Source organism: Sphaerodactylus townsendi, linkage group LG01 (genome assembly GCF_021028975.2).
Source record: "Sphaerodactylus townsendi isolate TG3544 linkage group LG01, MPM_Stown_v2.3, whole genome shotgun sequence".
NCBI classification, from domain to species: domain Eukaryota; kingdom Metazoa; phylum Chordata; class Lepidosauria; order Squamata; family Sphaerodactylidae; genus Sphaerodactylus; species Sphaerodactylus townsendi.
This window is the reverse complement of record NC_059425.1, coordinates 119,578,602-119,602,046: the sequence shown is the minus strand read 5'-3', so window position 1 is coordinate 119,602,046 and position 23,445 is coordinate 119,578,602. Positions and strand designations below refer to the sequence as shown.

At 40.3% G+C, this 23,445-nt stretch overlaps 1 protein-coding gene across 2 annotated transcripts in view; it reads right to left on the bottom strand.

The window, feature by feature from the left end:
- HS3ST5 (heparan sulfate-glucosamine 3-sulfotransferase 5) overlaps positions 1-23,445 on the bottom strand; it is a 204,263-nt gene that overhangs the window by 8,767 nt on the left and 172,051 nt on the right. For both annotated transcript variants that reach the window (XM_048492490.1, XM_048492497.1), the window contains exon 3: positions 5,041-5,179. In XM_048492490.1, coding sequence (XP_048348447.1) covers positions 5,041-5,147 — 107 coding nt within the window. In that variant the 5' untranslated portion in view covers positions 5,148-5,179. The remainder of the gene's footprint in view (positions 1-5,040; positions 5,180-23,445) is intronic.

Sequence of the window (23,445 nt, the reverse complement as noted above, 5' to 3'; positions counted from 1 at the left end):
AGTTACTAAAAGTACTAGTCAATCAGTCCAAACACCCAATTTGCTCCTGCATTTGATCAGCAAACTGGAACATCTCTAGCCTCGTACTTTTATACACAAGCAATCAGTGATTCCAGACCACACCGGGAAAAGCCTGTTGGTCTTGACACCTGGGTTTGCAGTTCATTAGAAATGGACAATTGTGGACTTGGGGAGCCTAGCAAGTGGCAGTTTGCATTGTCGTTTTGTGGTTTTGCAGGTCTCCCCACTTCCAACCATAAAAGACAATCAGTGTACAGATGCCATATTCAAGATTTTTCAGGGCTTTAATAGTTCAACTTTTGTATGTCGATATATCAATTTATCAAGAGACTGATATATCAATCTATTGTAACATTAAAGATAAAAATTAAAGATTATGTTAAAAATTAGATTCAGATTTTTTTACTCATTCATTCATTCGATTTACTAGACCGCTCTCCCCCAAAGGGCTCAGAGGGGTGTACAAGTCAAATAAAACAACAAATGTCCCACCTTAGACCTTTCATGGGAGAGCCCCCCCCTTCCTGAATCGCTGCAGCTGATCATTGACCAGTAAAATGTTAAAAATTAAAGCACACATGGGTGATAGAGAACCCTCAAAACATCACCCTTCCCGGATGCAAGCAAAAATCCAGCTGATGGGTAATGTCTGTCCCGCTGCAAACAGGCTAGTGGGTAATAATACTGAACATGCCCTGAAACAAAGATTCCCTAGCCAATTCTCTTTGAAGTCGTAGGAACCTCACTGTGTGTAATCAGCCTGTGGTGCAGCAGCTGGGTTGGGAAGTCTGCTAAATCCCACTGATCTCACATATTTTCTTGGGCTCAGCTACTCATACTGGGTTGGATTAGGAGTAGGTTCCATCATCACACCTAACTCCCTTTTAAACATAATGCCTTAAGACTCCCATTTAATATTTTTGAGGCAGAATGGAGTATGATTGGTTTTTATACAATCAGTCAACATTCATTTGGGTGCTGTGTGGTTTCCGGGCTGTATGGCCGTGTTCTAGCAGCATTCTCTCCTGACGTTTCACCTGCATCTGTGGCTGGCATCTTCAGAGATCCTCTGAAGATGCCAGCCACAGATGCAGGCGAAACGTCAGGAGAGAATGCTGCTAGAACACGGCCATACAGCCCGGAAACCAACCAGCACCCAAGTGATTCCGGCCGTGAAAGCCTTCGACAAGTCAACATTCATGATCAAAAGATAAGTCAACATCAGTTTAATTGCCCCATTTACATAAAAAAATTCATATACATTCACTGCCACTGACATCATTTCCATAGTAAATGAGCCACTGACATCATTTCCCTAGTAAAGGAGCATAAGAACGTAAGAAAGAGCCTGCTGGATCATACCAGAGTCCTTCTAGTCCAGCACTCTGCTACTCGCAGTGGCCCACCAGGTGCCTTTGGGAGCTCACATGCAGGAGGTGAAAGCAATGGCCTTCTGCTGCTGCTGCTCCTGAGCACCTGGTCTGCTAAGGCATCTGCAATTACAAATGAAGGAGGCTCAAGATTGGTAGCCATAGATCGACTTCTCCATAAATCTGTCCAAGCCCCTTTTAAAGCTATCCAGGTTAGTGGCCATCACCACCTCCTGTGACAGCATATTCCAAACACCATGTTTTCCTTTTATTACTCCTAATTCTTCCCCCCAGCATTTTCAATGTATGCCCCCTGGTTTTAGTATTGTGAGAAAGAGAAAAAATTTTCTAGCCCATGCATAATTTTCTACGCCATGCATAATTTTATGGACTTCAATCATATCCCCCCTCAGACGTCTCCTCTGCAAATTAAAGAGTCCCAAATGCTGCAGCCTCTCCTCATAAGGAAGGTGCTCCAATCCCTCAATCATCCTCGTTGCCCTTCTCTGCACTTTTTCTATCTCTTCAATATTCTTTTTGAGATGTGGCGACCAACACAGTACTCCAAGTCCGGTCGCCCCACTGCTTCATATAAGGGCATGGCAATCTTTGCAGTTTTATTATCAATTCCTTTCCTAATAATCCCCAGCATAGAGTTTGCCTTTTTCACAGCTGCCATGCATTGACTTGACATTCCTATGGAACTATCAACTAAGACTCCAAAATCCCTTTCCTTGTCTGTGACTGATAGAACTGACCCTTGTAGAATGTATGTAAAGTTTGGATTTTTTGCCCCATGTGCATCACTTTACATTTTGCTACATTGAACTGCATTTGCCATTTCTTAGCCCACTCACCTAGTTTATAAAGGTCCCCTTGGAGCTTTTCGCAATCCTTTGTGGTTCTCACCACCCTACATAATTTGGTATCGTCCGCAAACTTGGCCACCACGCTACCCACCCCTACTTCCAGGTCATTTAAAGAGCACTGGTCCCAAAGAGCACTGGTTAAAGAGCACTGGTCCCAAAATGGATCCTTGGGAGACACCACTCCCTACATCTCTCCATTGTGAGAACTTCCCATTTACACCCACCCTTTGCTTCCTGTTTCTCAACCAGTTTTTAATCCCTAGGAGAACTTCCCCTCTTATTCCTTCATTGCTGAGTTTTCTCAACAGTCTCTGGTGAGGAACTTTGTCAAAAGCCTTTTGGAAATCCAAGTAGACAATGTCCACTGGTTCCCCCTTATCCACATGCCTATTAACACCCTCAAAGAACCCTAGTAAGTTTGTAAGACAAGACCTGCCTCTTCAAAAGCCATGCTGACTCTTCCTCTGCAGGTCTTGCTTTTCTACATGTTTTATAATTTTATCTTTAATGATAGATTCTACTAATTTACCAGAAACAGATGTCAAACTGACTGGCCTGTAATTTCCTGGGTCCCCCCCTAGATCCTTTCTTGAAGATTGGTGTGACATTGGCCATCTTCCAGTCTTCAGGGATGGAGGCTGATTTCAGGGATAAGTTGCATATTAAAGTGAGAAGATCAGCAATTTCATTCTTGAGCTCTTTAAGACTCTTGGGTGAATGCAATCTGGGCCAGCGGATTTGGTAGCATTTAGTTTATCAATGGCTGCCAGAACTTCTTCCTTGTCTACCACTATCTTTGCTAATTCCTCGGATTCGCCTCCTAAGAAGCTTGGTTCAGGTGCAGGAATTTTCCTCACCTCCTCTTGAGTGAAGACAGATGCAAAGAATTCATTCAGCTTCTCTGCAATCTCCCTACCATCCCTATCACCCTTTAGCAATTGGGTCATCTGGCATAAGCCAGGCATTCTATGTACAGGCCCAGACAAATGTGGTCCCTCTACTTAAAAAAAATCTGGAAGAGCAATCAATTATCTTTTGAATTATACATAGTGGAGTTCATTTATTGCTCTATCATAAATGTTAGAAAGATGCATAAATATAGTCCTCTTAACTCCTCCCTACCTCCTTCCACATTTTTAGTTGTTGTCCTTTTTTTGCAGCACAAGGAATTGTCTTGAGAAAAAAAATACATTTCGGGATATTGTGCAATTGTGTCTTAATCCCTCCCCATGACAGTAACTGCTATGTTCCCAATATTTGTTTGCCTCTGTGTGTGCACATATATGTGACAAACATTACATTGTGTATGTTTGCACTGTTGGTCAAAAGTGCATTCACAGCTGCCCTGTTGCTTAAAGCTCCCATTCCCAGAGAGATCCTCTCTGTCCAGAATATCCAATTCTAGAAATTCATGATTAATTGTGTATATCTAAAGTGCCGTCAGGAAATTTCAGGGTCGCTATGCAGAGGAAGGGACTGGCAAACCACTTCTATCAGTTTCTTGCTGTGAAAACTCTACAGGGTCACCAGGAACTGATTGAGACTTGAAGGTACTTTACACACACAAAGGGGTTTTCAAGGCAAGTGAGATGCAGAGCTGTGGAGCTTTCACACGTGCTCAATAATGCACTTTCAATCCACATTCAATCCACTTTAATGATACTGGTTGTGGTTGGTTTTCCGGGCTGTGTGGCCATGGTCTGGTGGGTTTTGTTCCTAACGTTTCACCTGCATCTGTGGCTGGCATCTTCTGAGGTGTATCACAGAGGGAAGTCTGTTACACACTGTGTCCCGTGTATAACAGTGTGTGTGTAAAAATAATCCCCGTACAATCACATCATAATTATTTATACAACAATAACAGACTTCCCTCTGCGATACACCTCTGAAGATGCCTATCACAGATGCAGGTGAAATGTTAGGAACAAGATCTACCAGACCACGGCCACACAGCCTGGAAAACCCACCACAACCAGTTGAAACTGGCTATGAAAGCCTTTGACTTTAATGTCACTTTAATGATAGTTTGCATTTCACACAGTAAAATCCAGTTGCAAAGGGCATTGAAAGTGTATTATTCAGCATGTGTGTGTAAGTGCCCATGGTTTGCCAGTGCCTTTCTCTGCAGTGTCTTCCTTGGCAGTCTCCCTTCCAAGTACTGACTCTGCTTAGCTTCTGAGATCTGATGAAATTGGGCCATGCCATACCACTTTCACTCCCCATGACTAATTAATGTAGTTAAAATTCTCCAGCCCTGCAGCAATCTTTCATGTGCAATAGGATTCCAGACTTGACAAGCTAACTCTGCATGCTCATGCATAATTTTAACGACCACCGTAGAACATTAATTGTCCACCCATAAATTTTGGAAAGGAAGAAACACAAATACATCATAACTGTTGAGACTAGAGGTCAGTTAGCAGATGCACACAGGCAAAAATGAGCTACCATAATGACATTGCTACTGTATTCTGCTTTAGGTTCCATCTGAAAAACAGCTGGCAATGCACCCGGAATACAAATAGACAGGCAGGAATGCATTCACTTGGGCAAGCTGCAGTTCTTTCAGTTTATCCATGTTCTCCCCCACTCTTTAACAGAATGGAAATAACAATGAAGATCAATACTACAGCAGTTCGTCTTTTTGAACTTCAATAGTAAGATAAAGTGCTGGAACCTTTTCAATTATTTCCAGCAGTCAGGAGGAAGCCATGGGAAGGGGGAGCCCTATCTAAAGCAGCTTGTAATTTTCACTCGTATGTGCTACTTTAATGACTTACCTATCCAAGCTCCCAACTCTGGCAACTAGATATAGGAGACTTCCAATAGCAAGGCTGCCTAGCACAAGGAGCTTCTGTCTCAGCAACACCTGCTGTTTGAATAGCATGGCCCTCCATCAATCTTCAGGACTTCTTCAGTCTGCAGAGACCAGAATATAAAAACCACTCATGAGCAAATGGCAATATACAAGCATCACTCAATTTCTATATGTGACTAACCCAAACTGGTGTCTAATGAAGCAAAGCCTCCCCCAATATTTTCTTGCACCCTTGCTCATAAGACCAGCAAAGAAGCATTTCCACATGGTGTAAAATTCTGAGTAGTGCCAAATACTGGTACAACCAGATCCACGAAGGTTCTTGCATAGGGTTCCTGATTAGGCTGCAGTTCAGGGATTGTTGTGGTGATTAGGTAGCCATGCTGGTCTGGCATAGAAGAGGCAGATTCGTGTCCAGGAACACTGTAGAGACCAACACAATATTGGGGAATAAGCTTACAGGAATAAGAACTCTCTGTGTAGAATAAATCTGATGGAGGAAATTTTGACTCTTGACAGCTTATACCCTGAAAATCTTGTCAGTCTCTAAGGGGATCATACAGCTACATGTAACACGTAATTCTGCCCACATTTCTGAAACTGAGAATCAGAATTTTCACTGCATTGACACTAAAAAATACTGATATAAAATATGTGTAGATATTGTAATGCTAATTCTTATTCCAATCAAACTCTTTAATTTAAGAAAAGATTGGGGAAATTACAGTGGTGTTTGTAAGGGTTACAGTCTGAAGTAAATATCACTACATGTTGAGCATCAAGTTAAAAAAAACATTCCACTATTGGAGGTGTCACTGCTGAATTTGATCTGCTAGTAAGTTCAAACAAATTGTCTTCCCCATTTATGTGTGTGTGTGTGTATGTGTGAGAGAGAGTAAATGTTCAGTCATGTCTGCAGAATTTGAAATAAACATAGGCTGAGGCAATTTAGATTCCACGAGGATTCTTTATTTACTGTCTGCGACACTTCACAGCTTAAAAATGTGGATTGTAGAATCTTTGAGAAATGTTCGTTTTTAAAGTGAATGTACAAACAAATGTAAGAATATAAAATCAAACAGTACCATACCAATAGCCACTTTCAAGTTTAAAAATAAAACACAAACTTAATAATTTGCTTCAAGTATTTGCAAATAAACTCACTTAAAAAGAGCAATATTCTCATTACTCCATTCTTTTATAGTTTCATCAAACCAGTCTGAAATGTTTTCAGTTTTGTAACAAATAATCCCCATACAATCACAACATAATTATTTATACAACAATAACAAGCATGGTTTTAAAACAGGGACCTTTGAAATTCTGACACAAGGCAATGGGAGCAACCACAAAATGATTTTTGCAAGAAGTTGAGGGCAACCACAAAATGGCTGCTACAGAAGCAGCAAGACTCCCTCCCACATGCCCAGCAGCAACTGAGCCAGCCCTCCCCTGCCCCCAGGAGGAAGCAGGGCCCAGCAGGCGACCAGGAGGGTGGCTTACTGCTGCCCTGTCCCTGCCACTGGGCCCTGCTTGCTTCTGGGGGAGGGGGTGAGCAGCATGCAACAGGGAGGGCATAAGCAGATGTGCAGCAGGCAGGTGAGCTGCTACACTTGCTTCTGGGTGGAGAGGAGAGTCGGACAGCCCATTGCACTCCCCATGTGACACATTAGAGTGGTGCCTGGGTGTTATTTTTTATTTATTTATTTATTTTTTAAGCTTTTATACCGCCCCATCCCCGGAGGGCTCTGGGCGGTGTACAGCAGAGGGAAAACAATGTAAATAATTAAATTAAAACATTTAAAAGCAGCGACAACCATAAAACATTCCTAATAATATGATAAACTACTGTAAAATAGATGGCGTTCACTAATCTACTATAGTAATTTCGGTCTCACAACCTTAAGCCATTAAATGGACTATGAAGTATTGATCAGTAGCGTTTATTGAATAGGCATCAAAGAACCATGCTTGGCAAAGCCAGTTCTGACGAAGCTGGCGTTCACAGTCCCCTTTAATCCCCAAAGAGAACCCTTCTCTCATTTTCCCAAGAGGTTGTGAAAAACAGTCTTTGGAGCTTTGGCACCACAAGGTCGGTGGCAGATAGCAAGAAAAAGCCACCTAGCTTTCTGCCCTATGAGATAACGGATGTAATACAGTTCTTACTGGACTGAGGTACCAGAGGAAGCCAAGTTGTCCAGAAAGCATGTGAAGTCATAAAGTAAAGATCAAGGGAAGAATGCATAGATGGCAGTGGATACATACAGCAGGCCGGTTATATATATCTTTCTAGCAACAGTAATTTGTTATTTTAAGCAGTTGAACGGTTCTGGAATGTATCTCAATCACCTAGATAGCATCCCCCTGACACTGTGTCATCCGATCCCTCTACTCCCCTAGATTCGCTAGTGCCACTGGCAACCATTCCGAATGCCAGCACAACTCTGTGACATCCCAGACTTCTGGGTCTACCTGCTGAAGAGCTGAGGAACAGCTGGCTGCCAGCACATTTTCTCTGTGCGCCAACAGAGATGCCCCTTAAGTGACAGGGGTAGGAAATGTGCCAATGTAGCCCTGTACCACTCCATGTGTCAGTTCGTCCCCTGCATCTGGATTGGGTTGTAAGTGAACAAGAACAATTATTGCAAATACCGATATTAACAAAAAGACAAAAGGAAGATTCATGGGGCATGATCTCCTGTGTAGTTTTGCAATAGCTAATCACCTGTACAAACTTTGACTAAAATTGTATACTACAATTCTTTTTTTGTGTTAGTATTCTAGAGAGGACAGTAAGTGATTTAAAATCTTCTAAAAACAGGAAATGGTATTCAAGAAAAAGAACAATAATGCACAAACCCCTGATTAATACTATAGACACATCCTTGTTATTGACTAGTGTGTGGTGGGTATTATCAGTGTCCTTACTCAAAGATTCCTCCCCCCCTTTTACACCAGACTTTCTGGTAAGATCTAATATAAGAGAAGTTCATTATACATCAGAAGCAAGAAACTATACATGCATAAAAAAAAGAAAAGGAGTACCCAGGGCACATTCCTGAGACACTTCATGAATAATCTGTAACTATCTTGGCAGCACAGAAGTTGGGAAAATTCCCACACCTGAGCTCCTCTTTTATTATTAAGGCAATAAATCTGAAGAACTGTCATAAACTGCTGTGTAAGAAGAAGGCACTGAGGAAAGGCACGATGAAGTATGAAATAATAATTTATCAGTCCCAGATGGTATTCTCCTAAAATCTGTCTAATATGAAATTACAGAACTACTGGCATACTTATTCAAGATTTCAAATTAGATCAGAAGATTAGCAAATACCCACAACACCAAAGGAATTTTTCTTCACACTCAGAGATTTCATATGGGTAAAAAAGCCCTGCACACTAGTTAATATCAAAACAAATTGGAAAGATTATGGAAAGATGTGATGTGTTAAAGCAAGAATCCCCACATGGAAACTGTGAGTGTTTTATTTATTTACTTTATTTATATGCTGCCTTCCCCCCCCCCCCGAGTGAACCCAAAGCACTTTACATAGTTTTGCACTCCTCCTTTTTATCTTCACAACAACATTGTGAGGTAGGTTACACAGAGAATATGTGAATACCCGAAGTCACTCAACCAGTATTCTATGGCAAAATGGAATTTGAACCTGAGCTTCCCAGTTCTTAATCCAGCACTTTAACCACTAAAGTCATTATGTTGGCTCTGATAAAATAAGTTGGTGGATTCTGCACAACATAAATATAACATCTTTAGGACGTTATGAAAAGATCCATTTTGGCATTTTGTGTTATCACAGTGCAGGAGAACACAAGTATTGTCAGCCAAAGCAGATCTTGTCCCGCCTGCTGCACAGAGCTCTTGTCACTTTCACAGCGGCAACCCCCATTTTGTGAGCTGCAGCAGATTCTCTGTGAAGATTCCCCACGGAGGCTTCCTCTGCTTGCAGCTCATCTGTTTGCAATTTCACTGTAAAAAGTAGATGAATAAAGTTTAAGCCTAGCAATCCTGTGCACATGTCGTTTTTCCTTTTTTTTTGTTTTGAGGGGGATGTCCGCAAAGCTGCAGTGACAAAATGTGCACATATTTCAGCTTCTCTAATTGTCACTGCAGCTTCACAGACATCCCACAGACATGAAAATAAAAAAGGAAAAAAAAACATACACGAGATCACTAGGCAAAACAAACTTTATTCACCTACTTTTTACAGTGAAATAGCAAATGGATGAGCTGCCAGCAGAGGAAACCTCTGTGGGGAATCTTCACGGAAAATCTGTTGCAGCACACAAAATGGCAGGTGTGAACAGTCAAAGTCACAAGTTTCTTTACAAGATACTTATACCCCACTTTTCTCCCTGGTGGGGATCTGAAGATGTTTACTTATTGATCTTCCCTTTTCTGTTTTATTTTCACAGCCATCACCAAGTGAGATAGGTTAAGAGCAGGAGAGAGTCTTGCCCCAGACCAGTCAGTGATATTTCAAGACAAAGCAGGGATACTGGCCTGGATCTTCCATAACCTCGCTCAATTCTCTAACCACTACTACATCACCCCTTCTGGTCTCTTGAAGAAAGAATAACTAATGGTAACAATACATTGGATATTTTGATAATGAGAACATAGAAGCAAATTGAGGAGTGGAAGGGGTAGGATCCAAAGGCGTATGGCGTATAGGAACATGGGGTCACCCATGTCCCCAGATGCACACCTTTCGGTCACATGGGGGGTGTCGGGTTCCCCCACATGACAAAACAGTGTGAGCCTGAGCTTCACACCACTGAGTCCTGCTCCCCTTCAAGGAGGCAGGCGTGGGGCTCAGCAGTGGGTGGCCATGACACCCACCTGAGCCACCAGCCACAGCTGAGACCCATCCCCCTGGCCTCCATGCAGCTGGCTTTTGCCCATCCCAGGCCCTGGGGACAGCAAGAGCTGGCCTGTAGAGAGGTGGGACAAGATCAAGCCCTGCCCTGAGCCCTGCCAGAGAGATTAAAAACAACAAAAAAGAGGCTTTTTTGTTATGTCCATAGCAAAAGGGGAAAAAAGATAAGATAGAGTCACTGCATGGAGAAGATGGCAAAATGCTAACAGGAAGAAAAGGAAGAACTACTTAACACCTTCTTTGCTTCAGTCTTTTCCCCCAAAGGAAACAGTGCTCATCCAGGGGAAAATGAAACAGAAGATACAATAGGAGAAATTCAGAATAAATAAAGAAACATCTGGCTACTTTGAACAAATTCAAATCTCCATGCCCTCATGAGCTACATCCCAAAGTATTAAAAGAACTGGCAGAAGTAATCTCAGAACCACTTGCTGTAATCTTTGAGAGCTCTGGGAGAACAGGAGAAGTCCCAGTGGACTGGAGGAGGGCTATTATCCCCATCTTCAAAAAGGGGGAAAAGGAGGACCCTAATAATTATCATCCAGTCACCTTGACTTCAATACCAGGGAAGATTCTGGAGCAGATAATTAAACAGTCTAACAGCTCTTAAAAGGGAATACTGTGAGCACAAAAAGTCACCATAGGTTTCTGAAAAATGAGTCATGCCAGACTAATCTTATCTCTTTTTTGATAGAGTGACAAGCTTGGTAGATGAAAGGAATGCTGTGGACATAGCACACCTTGATTTTAGTAAAGCTTTTGACAAGGTTCCTCATAACATTTTCACAAGTAAGCTAGTGAAATGTGGACTAGACAATGCTACTATTAGATGGATTTGTAATTAGTTGACTGGCCAAACTCAAAGGGTGCTCATTAATGGCTCATCTTCATCCTGGAGAGAACTGACTAGTGGGGTGCCACAGGGTTCTGTCCTGGGCCCAGTGTATTCAATATTTTTCTCAACGACTTGGATGATGGAATAGAGGGCATACTAATTAAATGTGCAGATGACACTAAATTAGGAGGGGTAGCTCATACCCCAGAGGACAAAGTCAGAATTCAAAATGACCTGGTCAGATTAGAGAGTTGGGCCAAAACAAACAAGAAACTTCCTCCCCCATTGGGGTTCATAGAGTCCACCCTCCAAGCAGCCATTTTCTCCAGGCAAACACACATCCATCATTTGAGTATCAGTTGAATTCAGAATTCAAAATGACCTGGACAGATTAGAGAGCTGGGCCAAAACGAACAAAATGAATTTCAACAGAGATAAATGCAAGATACTACACTTAGGCAGAAAAAATGAAATGCACAGATATAGGATGGGTGACACTTGGTTTGACAACACTACATGCGAAAGGGATCTGGGAGTCTTAGTAGACCACAAATTGAACATGAGTCAGCAGTGTGATATGGTGGCCAAAAAAGCCAATGTAATTCTGGGCTGTATCAATAGGAGTATAGTGTCTAGATCAAGGGATGTAATTGTACTTCTCTATTCTGCATTGGTTAGACCTCACCTGAAATATTGTGTATAGTTCTGAACACCACAATTCAAGAAAGATATTGACAAGCTGGAACAGGTCCAGAGGAGGGCAACCAAAATGGTAAAAGATGTGGAATCCAAGCCCAACAAGCAGAGACTCAGGAGGTTGGGTATGTTTAGTTTGGTGAAGAGAAGGTTAAAAGATTATATGATAGCCATGTTTAGATGTTTGAAGGAATTCATGTTGGTGAGGGAGCAAGCTTGTTTTCTGCTGCTCCAGAGACTAGGGCCAGGATAATGGGCAGAGGCATAGCTCCAAGGGGACCGGAGCGGGAGTACAACGCACCAGGCTGAGGGTGTTCCGGGGGCATTCCAGGGGCATTCCGGGGCAGGCGGGGGTGTTCGAGGGTGGAGGCAGAGGACAGACTGGTATATTGGGCGCTTCCCCCCCTTGCTATGCTTCTGGTAATGGGTTCAAAGTGAAGGAAAAGAGATTCCACCTAAATATCAGGAAAAACTTCCTGACAGTAAGAGCTGTTAGACAGTGGAATGCACTACCTCAGTGTGGTGGAGTCTCCTTCTTTGGAGGTTTTTAAAGAGAGGCTGGATGGCCATCCATCAGGAGTGCTTTGAATATGTGTTCCTGCATTGCAGGGGGTTGGACTTGATGGCCCTTGGGGTTTCTTCCAACTCTATGATTCTATGAGGAGACTCTTTTAATATATTTATAGGTAACATAACTTGGATATCTGAGACTTATTATATCTGCAAATGATATAGATTTTTTTATGCAAGTGGTATCATTGTAAAATTCAAAATGGTTGTAGCAACACAAATGACAATATTAAACAACAAATCTATAGTCCTACTGTAATTGCGGGGACAGTTTTGATTTAGATTAGCCTACATATACAGGCTATTGCCGCTATAAATGCTGTTGGTTTCAATAAAAATAATTAAGTAATTCCAGCCTCTTGCCTCCTGATATTCCTGGCCCTTCCCGTTGGAAGTTGGGTAAGCCTGCCTGTTGCCTTCTGTGGTAACACTACATATAGAGAATGGACATCTTAACAATGGATTGCTTCACAGCCTCTAGGTTTTAATATCTTATATTGGGAGACTGCTGCAGGATAACCATGGAGCACCCAAACTTTTTAAGACAATTAACTCATGCGATTAGCACAAGATAAAACTGTGGAAAGCTAGATGGCTATTTATGAATATCCAGCAATCTGAAAATTGTTGAATACTCTGTAGCATAATTATTAATTATTATTATCAAAATAATAATAATATAGCACATCAGAAAATTGTAATAGTCTAATGCTGCACTGTGTGCTTAAATTAAGCCTCTGGAAAGAGTTACACAGCACAGTTTGCTAACTATCTCAGCAGGTTTTGGCTAAATTTGGACTTACATATTTAACATGTTGAAGATGCTTGTTTAAAATATAGGGATGCTCAAAGTGCATTTTCTACAGTTCCAATACTCAAATCTTACATTACCATGTTCCTACACATAGCTGACCAACTATCACATTAAGATTCATATTGGCATAGGCTGAAAAGTACAAAGTACAAACATCACACTGAAGTAAGTCTGAACAGTCACTGATTTCATGACAGGACTATGATGTGGATAAAATATCATTATAAAGATTTTACAATATGAAATTGAAAGTGTAATGATTTTTAGAAATGAAATCATGATTAATATTGCAGAAAACATATCTTTACAAAGCATTATTAGTGCAGAACTCTTGCAACCAGTAGGGGTCATATGATGACCAATATATATTGGCAATACATCTATACTACAGAAAGCGACTTCAGTACATTTGTAATACTATGAAGTACAAAATGAGTTAAGTTCCTTTGCATAACAGGGCTTGTGTAAACTGGATGGATCTGGGTTTTGACTTAGAATTATAAGAAACTGAAACTGCAGAGAGCTTCTCATATCTGTCTAGCAAATTCAATAATTTGCAACTCAAACACATCCTATCAGCAAAGTATGGTGGCTGACCAGGCTTTTAGCAATCCTCACTGATCAAGCTTGGTAGTCCCATGCAGGCAAGCTCAAGTCCTACCTGGTTTGTGCACTATGTTCAGTTTATGTTACTATCGTAATATAAAGACAATGTGTGTAACGTTAGTAGCAGGGAACCAAAAATCGCGTCACACACTCAGACGGAGAGAAATATATACATTTTGTGTAATATAATTCATTCAGTATATAACAGTACAAAAACAAACTAGTAGTATAATTAAATCAACAGATATTAAATCCAAGTAACGTCCAGGAAAATAAGGTATCAATTTTTCTTCAACCAAAGAAAAGGGTCTTATTAACGCCCAATATGTTTCTCTCTGGAAACCATAAATTCATAAGTAATGCTTGAGTCTCTCTCAAACGCCTCACGCGTTTCAAAGCGTTTTCGTAGATGTCTTCCTCAGGAGAAGAACAATTTCACACAGTCTCTTTCACACATTTCTTAAGTGCCATACAGGTTTTCTATAAAACAAAATTAAATGAATAGAATGTACTAAATTATGTACTATGTTATACTATATAAAGTTATATACAACAAATTATTGAAATGTTTTTAAATGTTTTTAAACATTTTTCAAATATTTTTAACATTTTTAAACATTTTAAACTTTTTAAACATTTTTAACTTTTTAAGCATTTGTGAATTAACATGTTCTATTGATAACCATATATCTTACTTGTCTCTCCTCAGAGCTGATCTAAACCCAAATGCAGCTATTGTTCCAAATACACAAAGGAGGATAATGGGGATATATACATATGAACTGTAACTGCAATCAGCTGTGAATACACAAGCATGCTGCAGCTGTGATTTCCATTACAAGTGGCAAGAAAAGTCAATTTCACGATTCAAACCAGTGATATTGCTCCTAAATTTGTGAATTAATCTGTTTTCAATTCTTAAAATAAATTTATCAATATTAATGTCACGTCTTGTTTTTAATTGCTGAAAGTGTTGTAACACTGCAAATTTTAATTCAGAGTCTCTGTGTCCCATCTGAATAAAATGGGACACCAACGGAGCTTCCATATTTCTATTGCGGATGTTGCTGCGATGTTCAGCAATTCTAATTTCGAGACAGTGCAAAGTTTTCTCCACATAAATCTTATTGCATGGGCATATAATAATATATATGCAATGCGTGGTATTACAGTTTGAAAATTGTCTCAAAGTCCATTTCTGTCTAATTGAAGGTAAATCAATCACTTTAGTATTAAGTGCAAGTGCACATTGTTTGCAATTTCCACACTTTTGATGCCCAGTTAATATTGGTTTAAGTTCTTGTTTTTTCTTTATGTCAGCTTTGACAAGTATCTGTTTTAATGATTTAGTCCATCTATATCCAATTTTGGGAGGGGTTGCACATCCAGGAATATGAGAAATGAGCGGCCAAAATTTATGGATAGTTGTTTTAATAAATGAGGATTCCGTGGTAAAATCCAGTGCCCACACCAGTTCATTTTTCCGTATTTTTGTTTTTGGTTGTAACAATTCCTGTCGCTTTAAATTTCCAACTTTCTCCCATGCGACTTCCAAAACTTTTTTGGGGTAACCTCTGGCCGAATAATTACACATAATCTGCTGTGCTTCTTGTAAGAAGTCCTTCTCTCTGGTCGAATTTCTTTTTGCTCTGATCAGCTGGCTTAACAGAAGATTTTCTCTTAACCGCTGTGGATGAAATGATGTGAAATGAAGAGCCCGGTTTTTTTCAGTGGGCTTATGGAATCTTTTAAATTCCAATCTCTGTTGTTCATTTATAATAATTGTCATGTCCAGAAAATTGATATGATCCTTATGTTCTTCTCCTGTAAATTGTATGGTGGGATGCAGAGAATTAATCCATAACAAAAATTCCTGTAGCACAAATCCAGCTTTAAAAATAAAAAATAAATCATCAATATATCTCTTGTAATATAATAAATGATGAAAAATGGGTTAATATTGGAATTACAAATATATTTCAATTCAAAATCATACATGAATAAATTTGCACAACTTGGTTTGTGCACTATGTTCAGTTTATGTTACTAAACACAGAACAAATTTTCTGAAAAGGTTTCCCGCCTTAGGACCTTGCAAGTGTTTCTTTGGAAAATCAGCTGAGAAGAGCAGTATTCTGATTCGAATGAAATAAAAGCTAAAAGATTTGGAAGAGTTCAGTATATAATATTTATTTATTTACAAAATGCATGTGCTGGCTTTTCATATATTTGCTGGAGGCAGCTCCCAAAGTTAAAAAAAGATACAACTGTAAACAGTATAAATAATTAATATTTACAAGCCCTTCAAAACCCTGCCAGAGCACCAAAGAAAAGCACAAATAATTTAGCAGTTTAAAATAATCCTCCTAAAACAGTCCTCAAGCTAGAAACTGTTCATGAAAACAATGTTAAAATACCGAATGCTTTAGTCAGAATCCTGTGTTAAAAGAAAAGAAAATGGCATTCTACTGGTGAGGTGCCACCAACTGAAGAAGCCCTGTCTGTTATGGCCACCAGCCTCACCTCTATAGGCAGGAGCACAGAGAGCAAGGCTTTGAGGAGGATCTTAACCAACAACCTGGATACAATGACACCGGTTTAGGCTCTGGGTTAGACCACTTTGGCCCCCCTCTCCACCAGCAGGGGATTATAAACCTAATGCTAAATTTGCTTTGCCGGTCTAGCACTTTTTCTTTGAATACACAGCTCATTACCCTGAAAGCAGTTGTACAACATAACATTTTCCTTCTGAAAATGTGCATTGACACAAATCTATGCACATAGGTGCATAGATACAAATAAAGATAATTGTCTACACTTCAAGTGATGACTTTGCTGGGCTATAGTGAACAGTTGATATCTTAAACTCACAGGTGAGTATAACTAACTCAGAAGAGCGGTAATACCCATTGCACACACCTGTATGATTCAGTTTTACTTACTTATCTGGTACTGAACTTTGACAGACACTGTCAAATAAGTAGAATTGACTATAGAAAGAATAATAGAACATATGGGCATGTCATAAAATCAGGCATGTCACAGAATCTGTTTCAATCCCACTGGCCTCCTATTATAAAATAGATAAATAAATAGTTGTGCTGAAATTATATATTCCCTGAAAACAGCAAAGTTCAATAAAACTTGAAAATGTTAATGTATTATGAAAGCACTGAGGAGGAAACTGACAGCAAAATCTCTCATGCCAGAAATGTATTTTATATCTACATTATGGTTACAATTGCACTAATTCTTAAGACTATCTTTGTCAGTCTAGAAATTGCACAATCTATGAGAGGGGATAAAACAAAAATACACAAATTTGCCACGTGCACAAACATGTCGATAATGTTTACCAGAAAAACAAGTTGGGATTGTCAACACTACATCAGTAATATAAACAAACTGCCTTTTTACAGAATCAAGATTGTGTTGGAGAGTAATGCAGGTGTATCACAATGTGCAGGTGCATAACAAAAGAAGAACCATCTTGCAATAATGTAGGTATGCAGAGAAAATAAACAGTACAGGAGAAGTATTGTCGAAGGCTTTCACGGCCGGAATCACTTGGGTGCTGTGTGGTTTCCGGGCTGTATGGCCGTGTTCTAGCAGCATTCTCTCCTGACGTTTCGCCTGCATCTGTGGCTGGCAAGATGCAAACACATGTGCACACTGATGATGAACAAATCTTGATACAACAAAAGTAAGGTTTTGGGACTCACCCAAGTTTGGTTGTTGTGGGTTTTCCGGGCTGTGTGGTCGTGGTCTGGTAGATCTTTTTAGTAACATTTCGCCTGCATCTGTGACTGGCATCTTCAGAGGTGTATCACAGAGAGAAGTCTGTTACACATTATGTCTAATGAGAAGGGGATGTTTAATGGGGTATATATTGTCTATATCCCAGGGTGGGGAACCAATCAGTCAGTGTTTGAGTGGAACTTGCTATGCAAAGGTGTGGCTGAGTGCATTGTATTGCAGGTGGGGTTATCAGTCCATTTACATTTGTAGTTGCATTTGCATTCCCTGCAGTAGCAGCTGTATTAGTGAATGCAGATCCCGTGTCTGGGTGGAGTTTATTGTCCATGAACCTAGCATGCCCTTGGCCTTTGGTATTGGTGTTTTTAAGTACTGGTAGCCAAGTTTTGTTAATTCTCAGAGTCTCTTCCTTGTTGAAGTTGTTTTGGTGTTTGTGGATTTCAATAGCCTCCCTGTGTAGTCTGACATAGTAACCATCTGAGTTGTCCAGAATTTCAGTTTTTTCAAATAAAATGTTATGTCCAGTTTTGTTTAGAGCATGTTCTGCTACTGCAGATTTTTCGGGATGGTTAAGTCGACAGTCTTTTAATATGAGTCTGAATGCTGCATTTTGTGGTTCCTATGTAGACCTTTCCACAGCTGCAGGGTATGCGATAGACTCCTGCAGAAGTGAGGGGATCTCCCTTGTCCTTTGCTGAGCATAGCATCTGCTGATTTTTCTGGTAGGTTTGAAGATGGTTTGTAGGTTATGTTTTTTTCATCAGTTTCCCTATTTGATCTGTGATTCCCTTGTTGTATGGTAGAAATATTTTTCCTGTGGTGGGATGTTTCTCCTCAGTCCTCTGGGTTTCTCTTGGTCTTAAAACTCTTCTGATTTCTGTTGTGGAGTAGCTATTAGCCTGCAGAGCCCAGTCTAGATGATTGATTTCATCAGAGAGGAGGTGAGGTTCACAAATTCATTTTGCACGAGATGTCAGAGTTTTGATTATACCCCTTTTTGTTGTGGGTGGTGGTTGGAGTTTTTATATAGAAACTTTTTTGTGTGTGTTGGTTTTCTGTATATCGTGTGGCCCAATTGATGGTTGGTTCTGCAAAAGACCAAGACATCTAAAAAAGGCAGTTTTCTTTCTTTTTCAGTTTCCATGGTAAATTGGATGTTTGGGTGGATGCTGTTAAGGTGGTCCAGAAAATACAGTAGTTCTTCCTCGTCGTGGCTCCAGATTGTAAAAGTGTCATCCACAAATCAAAACCAAGTTGCGGGTTTCTTGGGTGCTGTTTTGAGGGCTTGTTTCTCAAAATGTTCCATGTAAAAATAAATTTATTTATTTATTTATTTATTTATTTATTTATTTATTACATTTGTAGACCGCCTTCCCCCTAGGGGCTCAGGACGGAGATCAACAGTAATAAAAACAGCTTAAAAACATAACATAAAATTATTAATTATCAATAATAAAACCAAGAACCATACATCGTCAGATGGCATTTCATCCTTCCCCCCTCACCACCTTTATGCCCATGGGAGGCCATATGAAATGGCAGTGATGTATTTAACCAGGCTGGCCAAATGCCTGGCGGAACAGGTCCATCTTACAGGCCCTGCGGAAAATCTGCAGGTCTCGCAGGGCCCTGATTTCCCTTGGAAACCTGTTCCACTAGGTGGGGGCTATCACCAGGCTGAGGGGGCTTCCCATGGCTACTCCATCTGTCTGCTCATAGTAATCATTGTCCCATTGAAAGTAGCTGGTTGTTAGGCAGTGTTGAAACAAAGCTGTGATGTCGTCTGGAAAAATCCAGCCCATGAGTGTGACTGTGTCTTTCACTGGAACTTTGGTGAACAATGAGACAACATCGAAGCTGATAAGTCTGTCACTAGGGTTGAGATCTCCATCTCAGTCCTGGTGACAGACTTATCAGCTTCGATGTTGTCTCACTGTTCACCAAGGTTCCGGTGAAGGACACACACCAACCGGATTTTTTCCAACAACATCACAGCTTTGTTTCAACACTGCCTAACAACCAGCTACTTAAAATGGGACAATGATTACTATGAGCAAACAGATGGGGTAGCATGGCAGGGAATAAATACACTGAAGATTATAAGCAAAAATCTATGAATGGAGGTTCACTTTTAAATTAGTTTCAGTGAAACATAATCTTGAACTACATTACTGACTGTCTACTTATGTTGCCTTTTTGCCATTTGTTACATTGATTAGCTATCCAATGATATACACACAATTGACTTCAGTAGCAGACTGGTGTTTTTGAATACAAACATCACCTAAGTATTGTAGTAAATGTACAGTACAGTAGCTCTAACAAAAATAATTTAAGAAAGAAAAATTGTTCCCAAACAAACATAGTAGTGTATAGGCCTACCCAGTAGTTTGGTTTCACTGGAAAAAAGGTATTGAATCCAAACAGAAAATAGTCATGCTATAGAGAGAAAATAGTCCATAGAACTAATTCAGTTTATCCAGTGGCTCCTAATTGTACTGTTGTCTCTTTGTTTCCTTCTTTAACCATAAAATAAGAATACCTAGGAATAAAAAGAGTGGAAGTTTATGAATTATACACAGTTTTAGAGCTTATTACTGATCGGTGCTCCTTCTCTTGAGATTCACTGTGGGAAATGCTCTGAGCAAATTCCAACTTTTGAAATGGATTCTCCATTTCTGTACCTCATTCAGCTTTTGATATCGTGCATACATTATTTATTATAGCTCACAACTCTTTCGTTAGCTCAAGATGTCCTCTGGCACCATGTCAGCAGAATGATGTTCATTTTGCATTTGCAATTACCAAACTTAAAAGAAAGTCAGTTAATTCTGTCTATGTTAAGCTCTCTCATTTAACAGATTGTTAAGGGCTGAGATGTGAACTGAATACCACTGCGACCTAGAGTCCTAATTATTCTTTTAATCCTTCCATTTTACTGAAATATGCAAGCATCAGTTTATATAAGAAATATTGCTTTCTGCATTTCAAAGAAGGGATAAATGGATTTTTTTCTGCCTACATTATTAGACTGTCGTTAGAGTCTTTCCAAATGTTCACTTGAATCCAGAATAGTCTCTACTGTCGTCATATGTGTCAATGCAATCTTTTTGAAGGCAATTTTGTATATAGTTCAGCGATATATAGTTTCCCTGCTTTTTTTTAATTCAATGAGCTATCTTTGTAGATCTGCAGATACACATAAGAGAATTCTAGGTGCTCAGAAGATGGGTCTGCCACCTACTGAAAAGCATTGGGTTGACCTGCCTTTGTGGACTAATAGCTTTTTCTTACTGCACAGAATAACTAAACCAAGTTGGTCTGTGGAAGGCAGGTCAACCCAAGGATGTAGGTAAAGGGGGGGGGGGTTTCCCGGGCTCAACCCCCACATTACATGTCTGAAGCTCCACCCCCCGTTTGTGGTTGTTTTGTATTTTTTAGTTTTTTTTCAGTTTTTGGCCTGCAGGGGGTGCAGTTTTTAGGCCCTCTGCCCTATTAAAGGGTAGGTTTACTAAACTAGAAAAATCTGCAAGGTTATGCAGCTGCAAATCCATGTGGTTGAAACCCTGGCCCACCAACTTTTGCACTGCACCAGATTTGTTAAAATCAGATCTAAATATATCAATTTATATTCTCTTTTCCAATCTGGGCTGCCAGATCTGATTAGGTTATCCTTATTGCTGAATAATTCGGACCCTAGTCTTTGTAAAGAGGTTGCCAATTTTATTATGGAGATAGCTGAAAGTACCCAATAGTATGTATCTGTTATGGTCCTTTTGGGGCCTTTTGTTTTTATTATCATTGTATTCATTTTGCTTTCTGATTATGCCAATAAAGGCTTATGTATGTATGTAATGTTTTTAGGCTAGCAGCATCAAAATTTCAGCGAGTTTTTGGGAGACTCTTGTGATGATACCACCCAGGCATTGTTAGATTTAGTTCAGGGGGTCCAAAGTTATGGACTCCAACAGGGGGTGCCCCCATTGTTTCCAATGGGAGCTAATAGAAGATGGGGGCTACTTTGAACCTCCTGAACCAAACTTCACCAAACCTGAGTGGTATCATCAGGAGAGTCTCCTAAAGATACCCTGAAAGTTTGGTGCTGCTAGCTTAACAATTGCACCCCTGACAGCAGACACCCCCCAAATTTCCCCAGATTCCCCTTTTAAATCCACTCCCTTCCGCATGGATTTAAAGGGAGAATCTGAGGTCCCCAGTTTAAACATTGAAAGTGATGCTGTTTCAGGGTGGGGGAGAATCCACCCCAAAACAGCATCACTTTCAATATTGTTTTAACTGGGGCCCCCAGATTCTCCCTTTAAGATGATTTTAAAAGGATTTAAAAGGAGAATCTGGGCTCCCTAGTTTAAACACCATTGAAAGTGATGCTGTTTGGAGGTGGATTCCAGCACCACAGCGGCTGCCCATGGGGAGGGGGGCAAAACCAGGCTCCATTTTCCCTAGCCACGCCTCTGCCCAGAGGAAAGGGCAGAAGGGACTGCTGGCTGGGAGCCCAGCCAGTGGGGGGGGGCAGGGGAGTCTTCTATTCCTGGCCTCAGAGAGCTGATTTTATAAGCAGTAAGGCTGGGGGTGGGGCTTGGGGAGGTGTGGCCGTGCCTCCTGGGGTGTGGGGGTGTGTGACCTGCCCCCCGAACCCACCCTATAAAAATCTATACCTATGTCACTGGGTCAACCCAATGCTTTTCAATGGACGGTCGCCAGCTGAGGGTGAAACTGACCAGAGAGCAAAATGGTCAGGTGGGAAATGGCCTCTTTCCCCTCTGACACCTTTGCTGTCTAGAAAGTACCCCAAAGTCACCCCTTTCAAAGACATCCACTGGACATTTTATTTTGGGTGACCGGAGTGAAGATGTTATTAAGATGTCTCAAAGATGCCCTTTTTTGTACTGTGCAGAATGGACCTGTTTTGACTCATTCTGTGTAATCTATCAAGAGTCCAAGTGAGAAAGGCAGACTATAAATATTGTAAATAATTTAATGAATAAATAAATAAATCCAGCGTTACTATGTAGAGGCAGACAATGGCAATCCACCATTGAATGTCTCTTGTTTTGAAAACCCTATGGCGTCACCCTAAGTTGGCTGCTACTTAAGGAGACTTTATATACACACAAGCATGCATGCGTGCGTGCATACGCACACACACACAAGGTGACGCTACTTAAATCTTCTGCAGAATATTCCATAAATGTGAGAATCCTGAGCAAATTATTTATGTAATGGCTTCGGAGAAGTGCTGCCTTTGTACATTGATTCCTTGCCGTTATTTTAGTTTGGAATACATTTCCTTACTTTATATCTGTTGCCATGCATTGCTGCTCCTTCGACACTGTTATTTTCTCCCTGGAAATGACCCCCCCCCTTTTGGCCATGTCTTCCAACTTGTAGACATGATGAATAGCATTTACCCATATGAGTAATGGCACTAAGTTGGATGGGACTATGTGGTGACTGAATTATATTCACATTGTGAAACCTGACCCCTGGAGAGTTGCTAATGATGTGCAAAGCTTTTCAGCTTCAGGTGACTAGTTTAAACACTGTCCATTAATATTCAAGTCAAAGAATGAATTGATGGACACCCTTTCCCCGGTACTATTTCAGATGGACCTTTCTGTTTTTGTCTTAAATGGAATACATTTGGAATTCTTGATGAGCAAAAAGCAAACTTAGATCAATACTGAAATTGTTAGGAACTGCTATGCTTATTACATACAACACCAGGATTATTAAACATAGGCACAGCACACTGATCTGCTGCATCACAGAAAAAATGTTTCCCAGTGTACCTCAGCCACCTAAAATAATAATTGATGAGGAGTCCTTAATTTGAACCACATTTTTTTTTCAGTATCAGGGTCTACCCTTAAACCTGTGAAGAAGTAATAAAGAAGGAATAGTCCATCTGGACTTCTGGAAAGCACCTTTCCAGTATCTTTGAGTAACTTATGAGTAACTCCTCCTTCACAAACCAAACACCAGAGAAGAGGACCAAATCCTGGATTTTAGTCAGGTGGCTCACTGTCTCTTCAGGAAAGAGACAGAACTGTTATTAAAGTGGGTCATTGTCACTGTCTTGCTTATAAATGGATAGAAATAGTGGCTTCAAATTTAATATGATCAGAAGGGATGAATATTAGATTGGGTGTTAATGGGAAAATCCATCTA